General features: G+C 39.8%; 2 protein-coding genes across 2 annotated transcripts in view; both read right to left on the bottom strand.

Moving 5' to 3' along the window:
* The window catches only part of ARIH1 (ariadne RBR E3 ubiquitin protein ligase 1), a 105,601-nt gene extending 94,371 nt beyond the window's left edge, over positions 1–11,230 (bottom strand). The window contains exon 1 of the mRNA XM_081506319.1: positions 10,550–11,230. Coding sequence (XP_081362445.1) covers positions 10,550–10,918 — 369 coding nt within the window. The 5' untranslated portion in view covers positions 10,919–11,230. The remainder of the gene's footprint in view (positions 1–10,549) is intronic.
* The window catches only part of LOC145512501 (transmembrane protein 202-like), a 32,010-nt gene continuing 20,384 nt past the window's right edge, over positions 6,661–18,286 (bottom strand). The window contains exon 7 of the mRNA XM_081506348.1: positions 6,661–6,744. The gene's annotated coding sequence lies outside the window, so the exon portion shown is untranslated. The remainder of the gene's footprint in view (positions 6,745–18,286) is intronic.

The raw sequence follows: 18,286 nt of genomic DNA, 5'->3' as shown, positions 1-18,286 counted from the left end.
CGCTATGGATGAAGACTCGACTCTTATCTTCAAAACCCTCATAGCCAGCTAGTGACTTAGGTATTGGGATGGCTGTATTACAGCCTCCTGTAATATCCATATAAAGGGCTATGCAAACACAGGTAAAAGAGCAGTGATGGTAGGGAAGCGGGACCTGGTAAGAGATATGTAATATCTGAGCAGGGTATGAGTAGAAGGGTATCAGGCAGTTAAAAAGAGAAAGAAGACTTCCCTGGTGGTATAGTGGATAAGAATCTGCCTGCCAATGCAATATAGGAGACCCAGGTTTGATTCCTGGGTCGGGAAAATCCTCTGAAGGAGGGCATTGCAACCCACCCCAGTATTCTTGCCTGAAGAATCCCGTGGATAGACAGGAGCTTGGTGGGCTACAGTCCACAGAGTCACAAAGAGTCGGACACAACTGAGCGACTGAACAGCAGCAGCAGCCAATGCAGGGGACATGGGTTCTATATCCAGTCTGGGAAGATTTCTCATGCCTTGGAGCAACTAAGCCCCTATGCCATAACTATGCCATAACTACTGAGTCAAGCCACAACTACTGGGCCTGCATGTTGCAACTACTGAAGCCCCTGCGCCTAGAGCCTGTGAAACAAGAGAAGCCACTGCAATGAGAAGCCCATGCCTGGCAAAAAAGAGTAGCCCCTACTCATCGCAACTACTGAAAGCAATGAAGACCCAGCGCAACCAAAAATAAAACATAATTTTTTTAAAAAAAGAGAAAGAGCAATCACAAAAAGAGGAATCAGCATGAACAAAAACAGGAAAACATAAATGTGCATTTATATAGTAAGAAATTATAAGTAGTGCAATTGGGAATGGTGGGAAAATCAGAAACAGCAATAAGAATGAAAAAATTACCAGAAATCGAGGTGAGGAAGCCTCATACACCATATTAAAGTATCTAGGCTAGACATATAACAGAAAATGTGTGTTTCCTATTTAGTTAAAAGGAGAGGAATAACAAATTTCAGAGTAAGTTGATCAGGACTAACTGGACACAGGAAATGCTGGGGCAAAAAAAAATCAATGATTTTCAAATTCCAAGAATGGTTGATTAGTAAATCCATCAAAGGAAGAACAGCCTTAAAGAGAAAAGGCAATAAATTTGTTTTTAAATGGGTTTCAGAGGAATACCTGTCCAAAATGTCACAAATTTCAATGAGTCCACATAAGAGGTTTTTACTTATAAATATTGAGTGAAGTAAGCCAGAAAGAAAAACAACAATACAGTATACTAATGCATATATATGGAATTTGAAAGATGGTAACGATAACCCTATATGCGAGACAGAATAAGAGACACATATGCATAGAACAATTTTATGGACTCTGAGGGAGAAGGTGAGGGTGGGACGTTCTGGGAGAATAGCATTGAAACATGTATATTATCATATGTGAAACAGAACACCATTCCATGTTTGATGCATGAGACAAAGGCTCAGGGCCGGGGCAATGGGATGACCCAGAGGGATGGGATGGGGAGGGAGGTGGGTGGGGGGTCCAGGAAGGGGAACACATGTAAACTCATGGCTGATTCATGTCAATGTATGGCAAAAACTATTACAATATTGTAAAGTAATTAGCCCCCAACTAAAATAAATAAATTTATTTAAAAAAAAAAATAAATATTTGCTAAGAAAATCAGAATATACTTCTCAGTCTCTAGCATATACTTAATCCCTAAAAAACTGTACAACTGTGACTGAGAAAGGATATAATATGTAATTAGAATCAGTTAATATTTGAATTAGAAGTATGACAGTTTCACAGCAGATAGCAAATCAAGTCTGGGGAGAAGTGTCTGGGATTATAGCTATTCTTAGCATTGTCTAAACAAATGTCTTAGTAATAAGGAAATGTTACCTAATACTTCATTATCTGCTGTACTTTTTGCCAAAATGTATTAAGTGTCAGGTCACTTGTGACACTTGTTTTAAATGGAACATAGGAAAAAGGGGAAAATGCTATTCAGCAAGTTTACGTTAAAGAAAAAAAATTACATGAAAAAGCTCCCAATACAGTATTTGACCTTAATACTAGTATTCTCATTTTTAAAAAGAGAAAAAGTAGAGCCTCTGAAAAGTTAATCTGCCAGAGCAGATGCAAGCTCAATAAGACCCTTTAAAACTGCCTTCTAAGATATCAAACTACCCATTAATTTAATTCAAACACCAACTGACATCTACCACACAGCAAGATTAAGAAATGAGGTATTATTCAAGATGGTTAGATGGCATCTCTGATTCAATGGACATGAGTCTGGGCAAGCTCCAGGAGATGGTGAAGGACAGGGAAGCCTGCCGTGCTGCAGTCCATGGGCTTGCAAAGAATCAGACAAGATTGAGCAACTGAACAACAGTTTCGTTGGACTGTTTTCCTTTGTTTTTGTATCTTCTCATTTATCTGATTAAACCTATTCTTTGGCTCAAATTTTTCCAGACAAAACAACGTGGGTGGGGAAGGACCACAGTAGGGTCCAGCTCCATTTCAGAAACTTAAAATACATGATTGTAGAAATCTACTGACGCTATAAAACATGCCCATTCTTTTGGAACTGAAGATCCAACACTGGCCCACATTTTAATTAGCTTGGGTAGTTTTGATTTACTTTGTCTTAAACACAGTAGGCTTTTTTATTTTTATTTTATTTTATTTTTTTTGTTTTTTTTTTGTTTTTTTAATAAATTTATTTATTTTAGTTGGGGGCTAATTACTTTACAATATTGTAATAGTTTTTGCCATACATTGACATGAATCAGCCATGAAGGCAAGGAGTGCCTTATCAAGGACCCATCTCATCAGTCCCAAAGGATTCAGTGATCCCAGGTTAGAAGCAGCCTCGGATTACAGATTATTCTCTCACCTAGTAAGTGATCATCAAATGTCAGTCTAACCACTCAATCTTCTATTTATCCCATCAGTTAAAGGGAATAATTAAGCTATTTGTAAGGTTACATAGTAACCAAAGGTTACTGATATCAGTATCAACCTGATATTGATATAGTATCAATATTAAAAGATGAACTGTATAAATAGACAAGATCGTAACAAAGTTATGGGCCTGTGATATTATACCTAGGAAAGGCACTGTATAATTGAAAATTAGAGACGTAGGCAACATGCATAACCAAAGATACAGGTTCACTGTCATAGAAGAGACAAAGAAAAGAGGATTGATTATCTTCAAGAAAAAGTTTTTCCTTCATGTTTCCAAACAATAATTGTTAAGAAAAAAACAGGACTTCCCTGGTGGTCCAGTGGTTTAAGAATCTGCTTGCCAGTGCAGGGCAGATTCCATATGCCACCTGGCAACTCAGTGCTTGTACGCTAGAGCCTGAGCTCTGCAACAAGAGATGCCACCGCAATGAGAAGCTCCTGCACTGCAACTAGAGAAAGTCTGAGAGCAGCAATGAAGACCCAATGCAGCCATAAATAAATAATTAAAAAAAAAAAAGAAAACAACTAAAAATATCAAAGAGCCACCCTAGGAACAATGGACCAAAGTTAAAGTGGTAACAGTTTAATTCCATTTTTTTTCGAAAATCAAGAGTTAGAATGAGCTATATCACAAACTAGTTTACTGTCATTTACTCATAGTTAAGCAGACTGGAATGTTACAAAGAGAGGATTCTTAAAGACACTGGACAAGAACAATGACTTTGCTTTCAACCCGGCTGTGCATTAAAATAAACAAGGGAAAACTTCTGTTTAATGATAATGCCTGGTCCAAACTCCTAGAAATTCATTTGATTCATTTGCTTAGCCTTGGGTTATGAGTCCCAATATTTTTTAAAAAATCCTCAAGTAAAGAAATCTGAATGAGTAAACTGCATCAGTATCAATATACTGATTATGATACTATATACTAGTTCTGCAAGATGTTATCATCGTAAAAAATCAGTAAAGGGTATAGGGGATCTCTCTGCATTATATCTTGCCAACAGTATTTGACTCTACAATTATCTCAAAATTTAAAATGTGATGGAAAAATTCCCAGGTGATTCCACTATGTAACTAGAGTTTAAAAAAAAAACCCAACAGACTGGAGAATCTCAGATTCCTGCCAGCTATTAATAATTCCAAGAAGCTGCAAACTATTCTTTCAATCTCAGCCACTGAAGGTAATTAGGAATACTTATCATTTAAAGATATAACACTTTGCAAAGCCAAACACAAATAATTTACGGTTATTCTAAAATAAAAAATCCAAATTACTACACACTCCCATTAGTATATAAATTGACTGGATAGATAACCATTATACTATAGTTCTCATTCACCTCTTAACTGAGCCAGATTATATGTATCATAGTAAGAAGCATCTAAAACGGTCCCCAGGATCTACCTCCTCATCTTCATACTTTTGTGTAATCCCTTCCTCTTTAGTTCTTCACTTAAAACAGGTAGAGTATGGCAAAGTGATAGGATGTCATTTCTGAGATGGTGTTACAGGAGTGTGGCTTCCATCTGGGGGGTTCTCTATCAGAAACCCTTTACCCCAAAGGAAAGAAGCTACTGTGTTGTAAGCCACTTTTCAGTGAAGCCCACATGCCAGGGAACTGGGCAAAAAACAGCCAGTGAAAAATCCTGAGGCTTGCCAACAGTCACGAGTGAGCTCGCGAGGGGATCTTCCTCTAGTCAAACCTTGATAACTACAATCTAGCCCAGTATGTTGAGTTGCAGCCTTATAAGAGACCCTAAAACAGGCACCCAACTAAGCTGAAGTCAGAATTGTGACCCACAGAAAGTGTGAGATAATAAATGTTTGCTGTTTTTAAGCCACTAAGTTTTGAGGAAAATACAGGGCTAAAAATAATACATATAGTTGCCACAGGACAAACCCACAAGAAAGTAATCTGATCTGATGACTTCTGCCTATCTTTGTTCAGAGTATCAAACCTCCCAGCTTTTACAACATTATCACTTATAATTAACAAACTGTTTTACCTGAGGTGACCTCACCATCACTGGGACACAGCTTCCTCATTCTTATTTCAATTTCTTAGAATGGCTTCCTATCTGTCTCTTCTATCCATCTAAATCCTAGACATGTTCCAGATAAAACTCACAGATCTCTTCCATGAATACCTATTACAATCCATTTAGCACTGATCTAACAGCTTTAAGAGTCGAAATTCAGAGACCATGAACTCCTTAAGAGTAAGTCTCACATTTTCTTCAACATTCTGTACAGTACTGAGCAACTGCATTTACAGTATTCAATTCCTTATATCCCTTCCAGTGTATCAAATAAAAAAACTCTCTCAACTATTTTTATTTTTAAAAAATAAAAATAAAAAACCCTGGGGGTGAGAAAGGGTGGAAGAAAACCCAAATGTTCCAACCTAGAATATGAGATTGTCACTGGTTTGGCTTGCATGTTTGAAATAACTGAGTATAGACTACTCTAATCTGAAGAAGAACAGTAATGATAACAAATCCCCTCCATGATTAGCTTAGTAACTGTTATTTGTAGGCTCTCTCTAGCTAGCTCTTTCCTCGTAACTGCTCAGGCTCTCGAAATTTTCCTTTTATTAGTTTCTTAAACAATTTGCCTTCCATCATTAACCCACTCTATAGTAATTCATCACTAGTCATTATACATGGAAAACACTGCTGTTAAATCTCAACTAGACCAAGTAGTTCTCAAACTTTAGCTTGTATCAGCATCACCTGGAATGCTTGTTAAAACAGACTGCTGGATCCCACCCCCACAGTTCCTGATTCATGACTAATGCTATAAGTGATTCAAAAAGAACATAACTTAAAGCTTGTAACTCAAGGAGATCAGCTGGGTAAAAAAAAAAGTTCAAAAGGAATAAACTACACCAAACACCGCAATGGCTTCAACATACACACACACACACACACACAAAATTCCCCCTAACCCAGTTAACCAATCTAAATTTATCTTGATATGCCCACTTGAGTTCAATTTCATTGAAACAAGGAGTACCTCTAATTCACTGAGGGTTTTTTAAAAGGATATTAGAAAAATTAAGCATTAATGTAGAAAAGACCCATCTAGTAGTTCAACAGTCCTGTTTTAACTTCCCAAATCAAAAAAAGGGGGGAGCGGGGGGAAGCAGACAAAAACTGAAGGTTCTATGATGTGAAAATTAACCTGCCAGTTAGGAAAAGCAGTGGCTAGAACTGATTCCTGAACCAATACACAATACACTGGACTATACTGCCTCTAATTTATGCATGAAACCTCAGCTTAGAAGTACTTCAAATATTTTATATAAAAAATGGGCAAAATATTAAAGATTTCATATCAACAGCCAACAGAAAATTTGTTGTCTTTTAAATCAGGTTATTAAGAATAATAAATCTTCTAATAGTAAGAAGCCCACCCAATTCTCTTTTGCTTCCTGTCTGATCACTCACATCTAACAGTTCCATGTGCCTCTTCCTCAGCATATCCTTTAAATGTGGTATTCCTAAGGGTTACTGCCCTTCTTACTCATTTTCCCCGAGTGAGTCAAAATCATGACACTGGGTGAACTATGAACATTCCAGTCGTTCAGAACTATCACTGGACTGGCTAAAAATGTAAGATGCTTAGGCTCCAATTCAGACTTGACTAACGGATAACAATCTCTGGGAATTGAGCCCAAGAATTTCTATGTTCCCCACCTCTATATGCTTCTTAGGCAAGAACCATATCCTCTATAGTGACCAGCACACACACAAGGCACAATCAACATTTGCTAAAGAATGCTGTGGAAACAAAACACAACAAATTTAAACATCCTTGAATTCCAGAGTTGTGTAGTGTTAGTTTAATAAATTACTTAGATATTTAGACAACTACATTAGATAACCACTGTAATATTATTAACCATCTTAATATTAACAATGCTAGTTAAATATAGCTGGGTAAATAAAGGACTTTAAGCACTTCTCTACCCTTAAGATATGTTACAGAAAACCCCTGATCTTAAAGTTCAAAAGGTAAGTAGCCACAAAGAGTTTAAATAAAAGAAGATCAAATTAAACAAACAAAAGTTACAGAGAGCCAGAAAACCAAGAGCTTTCTAAAAGAAAAAGTGTTAACTTGATTGAAGACTAGAACTAACCAGCAGATATCTACAAACAACAGTATTAATCTGTTGTTGCCCAGAAAAAGGAATCAAATTCCCCCAGGGAAGAATCAATTAACTTGGCAAACTTTTTTACATTCAATCTTTTTCTTCTGCACATTTATTTTCAAATTCACTAACATACGTGATTCATATTGAAAAGTAGTACCAGGAAGAAGGGGATTTAAATTTTTTAGAATTAACAGCAAGCTCCCCGTTGTGAACTAAGTTAATAAAAGAATGGTTTTTAACTTACTTAAAACTTACTACATATTAAACCAACATTAGCTTTAATTGAAAAACCTGTAATCGGTAAAGATAACCCTGTATGCGAGACATCAAAAGAGACATAAATAGAACAGTATTATGGACTCTATGGGAGAGGGCGAGGGCGGGATGATATGGGAGAATGGCATTTAAGCATGTAAATTATCATATGTGAAACGAATTGCCAGTCCGGGTTCGATGCATGATATAGGGCGCTTGGGGCTGGTGCACCAGGATGACCCGGAGGGATGGGATGGGGAGGGAGGTGGGAGGGGTTCTGGAAGGGGAAAACATGTACACCCATGGTGGATTCATGTCAATGTATGGCAAAACAAATACAATATTGTAAAGTTAAAAAATAGATAAATAAACTAATTTAAAAAAAAATAAAAAGCTGTACGACTGATGTTTAAAGGCTCTATGAATATAAACTGGTCTCATAAATCAATACAAAGATAAACATCCCTAAAGGGGGTAAAATGAGCAAAAGCAAAGGGTAATTTACGAAATACCAATGCCCAAAAAACTCTTTAGAAATTCAACCTCATTAGTTAAAAAAAAAAATTAAAAAATGATGACCAATCAAGGACCATGGAGGGAAAACTAGTATAACCTTGCTGAAAGCAATGTGCTAATATTTATTAAATGGTTGAAAATAAGCAAATGTTTGGCTCAGCAATTTATCCTAACAAAATAAAACATTCAGACATTTATCTGTAAGAATATTCCTAGTGAGGTTTATAAAAGATGAAAACTAGACAATAAAAAGGAAGACCAATAATAACAGATTGACTAAATTAGTTTAGATCTGTAACTGTGTAAACACTTGAAAAATAGTTACTTATTGACAGGAGAAAGTTGTTGACTTTCTCTGTTTTTGCAACCTGCTTTTTTTCTACTGAAAACATAAAAAGAATGTAGTTTTATTCTGCATTTTTTTTTTAAACATGCATAGCTCATCCACAGATCTGGAACGATTATTACAGTTCAGATTCTGGTGTATTTCTCTCAGTAGCAGGCAAAATAATTATTTCATCTTTTGTTTTCCTCACCTCATCAGTTTTTTTCTTACAATGTAATGTGTTACCTGTATAACTTGTTTAAATCTATTAACATAAATAATCTATAACATAACCAAACCCTAGTTTAATGCATCACTTGCTCAGTGTATACCATTTCAAGAAAGATCTAGAGTAAATCCTATCCTTTGATCTACTGATATTTCCAAATATTAACTTCTAACAAAGGAAAGATACTCATTTCAGCAGTCCTACTTAGGAGCACCCTTAACAAGTAGTAAACCAGGAAAAAAAAGAGTTGTTTCAAAAATCCAGCATGAAAACATGGTTAAAGTAGGACACCTAAAAAAAATTCTCTAGTATTTTGTAGCTTTTCTTAGCTCAGTTTATCCATGTTTACTCCTCTTCCTCTAAACTAACAAAGAAAAAATGATGTCACATGCATTAGCTACATCTCTGTCCCAGAAGTGACATAAAGAATTTGTAGGGTTTGGCCTCAGTGATTGAGGACACACCTAAGAGCTGAAAAGGCTGAATGAGATTTAACTACGTGAAAACATACTACAAGAAGTTAAATAATAAACATCCATGAATTTTTAAAGGCAATTAAACATGCGAATAAGCCAGGTGATAGGTCTGAAAGCATCAGATTCAATATACTTTATATAATAAATAAATGAAAAGGGAATTCAAGGTTTCACTGTAAATTCAACTTTCCTCAAAAAAAAAAAAAATTTCTCAATTTAGTGACCTAAGAACGTAAGTGTTGTATTTGTAGATCAGAAAGACCTACAAAACTTATCTTCCTTCTACAACCCTTCAATTTCCTCTTCAGACTACATTATCTATACGAAAGTTTGAGATTTCCACTGTTTAGTAATAGCACTAAGTATCACAGTTGTTTTTTTTTTTACTATTATTTAAAACACTGTCTTCAAACAGGACTAAATAGATGGCTTCATTTTCAAAAGAAAGTGTCTTTTTTACTAAACAGTACTGTAAAAAATTTAATAAAAAGAATCTATTAATCATGCAAGCTCAACAAGCACGTAGTGACATACTGCTAATTTACCAGTGAATATTAGTCAACCAATTTTAAAAGGGAAAAAAAAAAAAAATCACATACAAGAAGGCACTAGTAACCTGATGCTCACCTATACAGTTTTCTTCCATGAAACTAGTGTTTTCTAACAGTTATACTGAATCAAGACTCCATTTTTATTCTGCAGTCGTACCCCGACCCCCTCATTTGTTTTCTCCAAATAAACTGAAACTTTTGATTTTCTAAAGCTCAAAACGCAAAATATGACCCACAAGAAGATCAGATGAGATCCGGCTATCAATTTAAACCGAGTCCTACTTACCGACAATGAAATACAAATTATCAGAGAAAGGAGTCCAGAAGCAGAAATTCTCTAACTTGCTAACTCACAATACAAGTCTTGTTCAATATTACACAATAACACTGCGCTTTGCTGTTGTTTGAGCTGCAAAGGCTGGGTATGCAAGTTGCAGCAACTATGCCAACAGCTTCAAGTATGCTACAACTGAGAAGAGTAGCAGTTAGAACCCAAACGAACAGCAAACATTTAAAAAGATACAAGCAGAAGCCTCACCATCAGAAAAGATCCATCAGCACCTCTTCCAAGAAATAGTTCCCTTCCCCCACTTTAAAGTAGGCACTTAAGACTACCAAGCAGATCCATTTCTTTATTAACTGGTGCCCACTTGGGGCAACTGTACATCAAGCAAGCCCTTAGGCCTACTCTAACCCCTTCCAAAAGTGCTCAAGTGAGACTGAAAGCCGGGCAAGCCGTCTTAGGGGCCCAGATCTTCTCTCATCCCGCCCCGCCCCTGTAAGCTCTCCTGAGGCCAGAGGAAGGACACCGGGCCCAGGGACCCGCAGCAATTGCCCGCAAGAGAAGTCTGAGGCGGCCGGAGGCCTCCGCCATAGCAGGACCTGGAAAGCACCGCCCCTAGCGCACCTCCCCACACCCGGCGAATGTCTGCTCTATCCCCAACAGAAGAGAAGACAGGGCCGGGAGGCACCAGGCTAGGCTGCGCACCAGGCCCTGGCCTGCCCCTCGGGGCCGCGCGGACCGCCCGAATCCGCTCCCGGGTCCGGCTCGGTCAAGCTGGCGCGGGGGCCACACTCACCTGGATGACCTCGTTGACCTCCCGGATACATTCCACCATGTGTTGCAGAATCTGCTCGGCCGTGAGCACCTCGTAGCGGTAATCCTCCTCCTGCTCGTGCCCCGGCCCGCCGCCGCCTCCACCACCGCCGCCGCCACCACCGGGCCCCAGAGCGCTGCCGCCGCCGCCGCCCGTCTCCCCGCACAGCAGTCCGTCCCGCTCCCCGCCGACGCCCAGCCCCGGCTCCACCAGCTCCACCTCGCCCAGATCCAGGTTATCATCGTCCGGCTCATCGTCGTCCTCGTCCTCCTCCTCCTCGGCGCCGCTGTCCTCCTCGCTGCACTCTTCGTCCTCGTCGAACTCGTAGTTGTAGCCCTCGTCCGAGTCCATGGCGCGACGCGCGGAGGCCCGGCGGACGCTGGCCCTGAGGCGGGGAGAGGGCGGGGACGCCGAGGCCCCGGCTCTCGCTCCGGCTCCGGCTGATGTCCGGACGCAGGCCTGGCTCCGGCCCCGCGGGCCGCGGCTCCTCCCCGGGCGCGGCGGTTGGCGGTTGGCGGCTGGCGGCGGCGGGGAGGGCGCGGAGGAGGGAGGGAGGGAGCGAGGGGGCCGCTTGCCGCCCGCCTCAGTCAGACGCGGCTCCGCTCAGACCTCCGAGAGAAAACAGTCCCCAGCGCCACCTCCACGGCCGCTGCTACCGCTACTGAGCCAACAAAGGGGCGTGCGTCACCGCGTCGCGCTGCGTCGTCGCGTCACTGTTCTTGACGTCATCGCGCCCCGCCCCGCCGCCCCTGCGTGGAGGGTGGGGAGACCCCACGGCCTCGGTTTGCCCTGGGAGCGCGGAGCCGCGGGTATCGCAGGCTGGGTTCCGGCTGCGGTCGCTCTTTGGGCTCTCGGCAGCGAACAGAGTACTGGAGGAGGCTGTGGCCATTGGTCGCCGAGAGCGAGAGGGGGCCTGGTCCGCCCAGGTGGTGGATTTTGCCGCAGGCCATGAAGATCCAGCCCCTCGCGCAATCCTTTGGGGAAGGCGGCCTTCCCCCAGGGCCAGAGAAACCCTTCCCGCCGTCCCGGGAGTGATTCCAGGAATACCTTGGCTGTTGAGCTACTGTTCCTCTAGCCTGGGCTACTCAGTGGATTCTGTTTTATGCAAAACCTCTAAGCTGTGTTGCTGGTGAACCCCGTTTTAAGTAATTAGATTGTGTACTCTCCGGACGTGCTGTGATTTTTAAGTCGCCTACAGTGACGTCATTTAAAAGAAGCGTTTCCTGAACTCAGGTTATCAAGCACTTTATTCAAGGCACTAAACTGTTAAAGTCATGGCTTGCCTTAATTGAGTACTGTGTAAGATCTTTACATACATATTTTTTATCTTCATGGAGCCACAGTACCCATTTTATACCTGAGACTGAAAGGGAAAGAGACTTGAGGAAGAACACGGAACACTTGTCCTATGTTTTAGCACCTGGGTGACCTTAAATAGCAATCATAAAAATAATTTAAAATGCATAATATGCATTATATATAAAATGGGTTGTAAGATAATACAATGTAGACAATAATAGGAATATATACAGGGACCAAATAAAGCAGAGAGATAATGCCTGTCTCCTATCTGAAAATGTGTTGTGTGAGCTGAGTGTTGATAGATGGCCAGGAGTTTAACAGAGAAGGTAGGGAAGATGATCTAGCCTGAGAAAATAACAAAAGCGAGAGCACAGTAGGCGTAAAATAGTTTAGTTTGGGGAGCTTAAAATGCAAGGAGGGTAAATGACAAAATATCAAGCAAGTTGTGAACAAGAGAGGAAGAGTGTTTTATGCCATTGTAGTAGATGTAAATCTTTGTAAATAGGACAGAAAAGCCAGAGAAATATTCTGAAGGAAGAAGAGGCACGAGAAAACTTCCTCTTGGGATAACTTGAAGGATTGGCCAGATTGAAAAAATTTTAAAGTCTGAATTCCTAATTTACTGATAAATCTTACCTTTCAACATACAGTTTCCCTTTGGAATCTGATTTTGAAAAGTGAAAAATACCTTTATAATGGAAATAAGCCTTATTAATTTGTCCATTTTTTAGTTTTTAATAATAAGATTTCCTAAAATAATCCAAGGATTTGCAAGTTAAAACCTAACATTTTGTGTCTTGGTCCTTTTTGTTTGTAACAGTTCTAGGTAGTTGCCACACCTGGAGCAACCTAAGTATACTAGCAACCCTTCTCTCCACCCCATCCCCATTCTTACACACCTACAGAGAAAATTCAGCAAGGCTTGACAGTACCCTAAACTCCTTTACCCCATCTTTCTTTTCATCCACTCCCGTCTTGGCATCTGGTCCCATCACTTCATGGGAAATAGATGGGAAAACAGTGGAAATGGTGTCAGACTTTATTTTTCTGGGCTCCAAAATCACTGCAGATGGTGATTGCAGCCATGAAATTAAAAGACGCTTACTCCTTGGAAGGAAAGTTATGCCCAACCTAGATAGCATATTAAAAAGCAGAGACATTACTTTGTCAACAAAGTCCATCTAGTCAAGGCTATGATTTTTCCAGTTGTCATGTATGGATGTGAGAGTTGGACTGTGAAGAAAGCTAAGCACCGAAGAATGGATGCTTTTGAACTGTGGTGTTGGAGAAGACTCTTGAGAGTCCCTTGGACTGCAAGGAGATCCAACCAGTCCATCCTAAAGAAGATCAGTCCTGGTTGTTCATTGGAAGGACTGATGTTGAAGCTGAAACTCCAATACTTTGGCCACCTCATGCGAAGAGTTGACTCATTGGAAAAGACCCTGATGCTGGGAAGGATTGGGGGCAGGAGGAGAAGGGGACGACAGAGGATGAGATGGTTGGATGGCATCACCGACTCGATGGACATGAGTTTGGGTAGACTCCGGGAGTTTGTGATGGACAGGGAGGCCTGGCGTGCTGCGATTCATGGGGTCGCAAGGAGTCGGACACGACTGAGTGACTGAACTTACTTACTTACTTATCTTGACTGAACCCTACCATCCATATCCTCCCCTTTGATAGGAGCAGCTGACCACTAATGGAGAAATTTGCATGATGACATGCATTCTGTTATTAAATTCCAATCACCTACCACACCTGATGCCTCAACACCACCCAGCAGCCCTGTTAAATTTTTCTAAATTGTTCTGCCACTCTAGGCAACTCTTTGGAATCTTCACCAGTTTTTTTCAAATCCCCAACCCTGCCCTTCCAAATCTGCTCAAAGTACATGACTTTACATCACAGAAATTTGAAATCATAAGGACTTCTGTGACTGAAGCATACTGAGCAAAAATTGAGTGTTAAAGGATTAAGTCAGGACGAATCAAGGTAGAGGGCCAGTAGGACCTTGTAGGGCATCTTAAGAAGTTTACATTATTACAACGGAAATCATTAAAGGATTTTAAACAGAAGAATGAAATAATATGCTCTCTTTTTAAAAAAACTAACAGTGCTTTTTGGAGAATAGACCATGAAAGCAGAGACCAATTAGGAGGTTATCTCAGAAGTTGAGGTGAATAATGGTAACAGCTTAGGCTAGAGTTGTGACAGTGGGGCTGATAAGTGCTCAGAGTCATGTGTAATTTGAAAGTGGAGCCAACAGATTTGCTGATGGCCTGACAGTGAGGTTGATAAAGGATGAGCTGCTGCTGCTGCTGCTAAGTCGCGTCAGTCGTGTCCGACTCTGTGATAAAGGATGAGGATGCCTCCTAAATTTGGGGTTTGAGCAACAGGGTGAACAACGGTGTTTACTGAAATGAGTTAAAAATGAGTTGCTTGTTAGACATTGAGGTAGAGATACTGAGAAGGCAATTCTACATACTAATATACAAGACTGAAGGTCAAGAGAAGGTAGGGCTAGATAGAATTTTACCAGTGTTTATGTCAACAATGTTGAGAAGCTGCATAGGAAGGAATAGAGCAGAATTTACCTCTGCCCCTCCAGCTGCTGTCTGTAACTTTGAACAAATTACTGAACCTCTCTGAGCTTCACTTTGAAGTGAAGTTGGTCGCTCAGTCCTGTCCTACTCTGCAATCCCATGGTCTGTAGCCTGCCAAGCTCCTCTGTTCATGGAATTCTCCAGGCCAGAATACTGGAGTGGGTTGCCATTTCCTTTTCCAAGGGATATTCCCGACCCATGGATTGAACCCAGGTCTTCCACAGAGGCAGAGTCTTTACCATCTGAGCCTCCAGGGAAGCCCAAGCTTCACTTTGGAGGATAATTCCCTATTCTCATAGAATTATTTGTGAGTATCAAATGGAATAATATATTTACAACACTTGACACAGTGCCTGGCACATAGTTAGTTATATGTTCACAAAATTAGAACTTTAAAAAGTATCATAAGTCACCTTGCATCTTTGGGGGAAAAAAAATATAAATTGGATTTATAACCTTGTAGTTGATTTTATTTTGATTTTACATGTATATGGCCTATGTCATCCTTATTTTCCGGGGAAGAAAATTGGCATGCTTTTTTCTCTGAAACTGTTTCCACCATTTGATGGCTCCTTTTTGGTCAAAACCATAGTGCTTCTTAATTTTGGGGTCTCCTATTCATGGGTATAATGAGATTTTCAGCATTGCTCTATTGATGTTTTTAAAAATATCTTAGAATCAGGTTATTGTATAGTGCTATTAAAGGAAACCAGTATAACAACTTCTCTCTGGCCCCAAATTGGCCAAAGGATGACCCACATACAATGTTTTTTTAAGTGACTTGATCTTAAAGGTATTGCCTGTGTCATTGCTTTCTCAGGTATGGAGATTACTGGGTAGAAGTACAAGAGTTTGTAAACAAGAGGTTAAAACAAGTTCCTTGAAAAAAAAATAGGCAAGTTAATATTTCCTTGGTGCCAAAAGAATAATTGTTTTATAATTAGGTATTCACATTGTCCCCATGTCCTTTTTTTTTTTAGTATATATTTATTAAATACCTACTCATGGTGTAAAACTCCATAAATATTTATATGCATACCAAATAGTTATGAACTAAATTCCAGCAGGAAAAATATGCAAGTGCTTTTCAAATAAATAGAAATTAAAATAGCACTGGACTTTTTCAAAGGGCAGGTAATAGAGCTGTAAGCTATGGAAAAACCTCTAGCAATGGTAGGGCACTAGAGTGACCAACTGTCCCTGTTGGCACAAAATGAGAGTTTCCTGGGATGTGGAATTTTCAGTGCTAAAACTGAGAGATCTCACACAAATTGGGATGTGATCACCTCCCTCAAAATTTGTATATGATTTAATCAAAACACTGTTTCCAAAACTAAATGGAAATAGCACTTTGTCATGCACCACTTTTTGCTTTTTTTTTTTTTTGATGTTTTAATTGTTTCTGTGTTTTACCAGGCAGGAGGTAAGAAAATGAAATTTTAACATAAATTTAATTTAAAATTCAATTTTAGCAAAAGTGCAAAGAGATTCTAATAAGCTACTTGAATACTTCGCATTTCTTTAACACCATCTGTGTACTTTGTATTTTATTACAAGCAACAATTAAAGGTTACACCATTGTTGAGAGGTAGATCTTATCATACCAGTTCTATGTGGTAAATAATATAATAAGGCTTAGAGAAATTGAGGTTGTATGCCTCATTAGAAGTCTGGGAGAAATAGTGATAACCAAAAATGGAACCTGATATTTCTGACTGCAACACCCTAAGATACACTCTCTACCTTATCTTTTTCTTCTAGCATACAGAATTAGAGATTTTATTATTGAGCCAGAGATTTTATGCAAGTAATTATCTACAATGTGTGGTAAGATAATGCTGAATCTAGAAGCAGCATACATGCATGCCCTCCTACAATTAGACAAATTTACAATGTACAAATGTCTGTGTTTCCCATGATTGCAAGACACATGTATTTGGCCTAATTGTGTACTTATTACAGCAAAAAAATAGCAAATGATCACCACCAACCCAGAAGTGAACATATGTTTGTCCTAATGATTTAATCGTTTGATGAAAAAACTTTTTATAACAAAATTTGCAAAAGAATGGCTTCTCTGATTTACTGTATCTATTGTGTTGCCTTGTGGATGCATTTGAATGAATGGGCAAAAAGTGAGCAAATATATTATTGTCTACTGTATGCTATAAAGAGCAATATTGCATAGGAACCTGGAATGTTAGGTCCATGAATCAAGGCAAATTGGAAGTGGTCAAACAGGAGATGGCAAGAGTGAACGTCAACATTCTAGGAATGAGCGAACTGAAATGGACTGGAATGGGTGAATTTAACTCAGATGACCATTGTATCTACTACTGTGGGCAGGAATCCCTTAGAAGGAATGGAGTAGCCATCATGGTCCACAAAATAGTCCGAAATGCAGTACTTGGATGCAATCTCAAAAACGACAGAATGATCTCTGTTCGTTTCCAAAGCAAACCATTCAATATCACGGTAATCCAAGTCTATGCCCCAACCAGTAATGCTGAAGAAGCTGAAGTTGAACGGTTCTATTAAGAACTACAACACCTTTTAGAACTAACACCCAAGAAAGATGTCCTTTTCATTATAGGGGACTGTAATGCAAAAGTAGGAAGTCAGTAAACACCTGGCGTAACAGGCGAATTTGGCCTTGGAGTACAGAATGTAGCAGGGAAAAGGCTAATAGAGTTTTGCCAAGAGAACGCACTGGTCATAGCAAACACTCTCTTCCAACAACACAAGAGAAGACTCTACCCATGGACATCACCAGATGACCAACACCGAAATCAGACTGATTATATTCTTTGCAGCCAAAGATGGAGAAGCTCTATACAGTCAGCAAAAACAAGACTGGGAGCTGACTGTGGCTCAGATCATGAACTCCTTATTGCCAAATTCAGACTTAAGTTGAAGAAAGTAGGGAAAACCACTAGTCCATTCAGGTATGACCTAAATCAAATCCCTTATGATTATACAGTGGGAGTGAGAAATAGATTTAAGGGGCTAGATCTGATAGACAGAGTGCCTGATGAACTATGGACAGAGGTTCATGACATTGTACAGGAGACAGGGATCAATACCATCCCCATGGAAAACAAATGCAAAAAAAAACAAAATGGCTGTCTAAGGAGGCCTTACAAATAGCTGTGAAGAGAAGTGAAAAGCAAAGGAGAAAAGGAAAGATATTCCCATTTGAATGCAGAGTTCCAAAGAATAGCCAGGAGAGATAAGAAAGCCTTCCTCATCGATCAATGCAAAGATAGAGGAAAACAACAGAATCGGAAAGACTAGAGATCTCTTCAAGAAAATTAGAGATACCAAGGGAACATTTCATGCAAAGATGGGCTTAATAAAGGACATAAATGGTATGGACCTAAAGGAAGCAGAAGATATTAAGAAGAAGTGCCAGGAATACACAGAAGAACCATACAAAAAAGATCTTCACGACCCAGATAATCACGATGGTGTGATCACTCACCTAAAGCCAGACATCATGGAATGTGAGGTCAAGTGGGCCTTAGAAAGCATCACTACAAACAAAGCTAGTGGAGGTGATGAAATTCCAATTCAGCTATTTCAAATCCTGAAAGATGATGCTGTGAAAGTGCTGCACTCAATATGCCAGCAAATCTGGAAAACTCAGCAGTGGCCACAGGACTGGAAAAGGTCAGTTTTTATCTCAATCCCAATGAAAGGCAATGCCAAAGAATGCTCAGACTACCACGCAATTGCACTCATCTCACATGCTAGTAAAGTAATGCTCAAAATTCTCCAAGCCAGGCTTCAGCAATATGTGAACCATAAACTTCCA

Source organism: Giraffa tippelskirchi, chromosome 7 (genome assembly GCF_054371585.1).
Source record: "Giraffa tippelskirchi isolate mGirTip1 chromosome 7, T2T-mGirTip1v1.2.pri, whole genome shotgun sequence".
Taxonomy (NCBI): Eukaryota; Metazoa; Chordata; class Mammalia; order Artiodactyla; family Giraffidae; genus Giraffa; species Giraffa tippelskirchi.
Note: the sequence above shows the minus strand (reverse complement) of the source record. Positions and strands in the feature narration are given on the sequence as shown.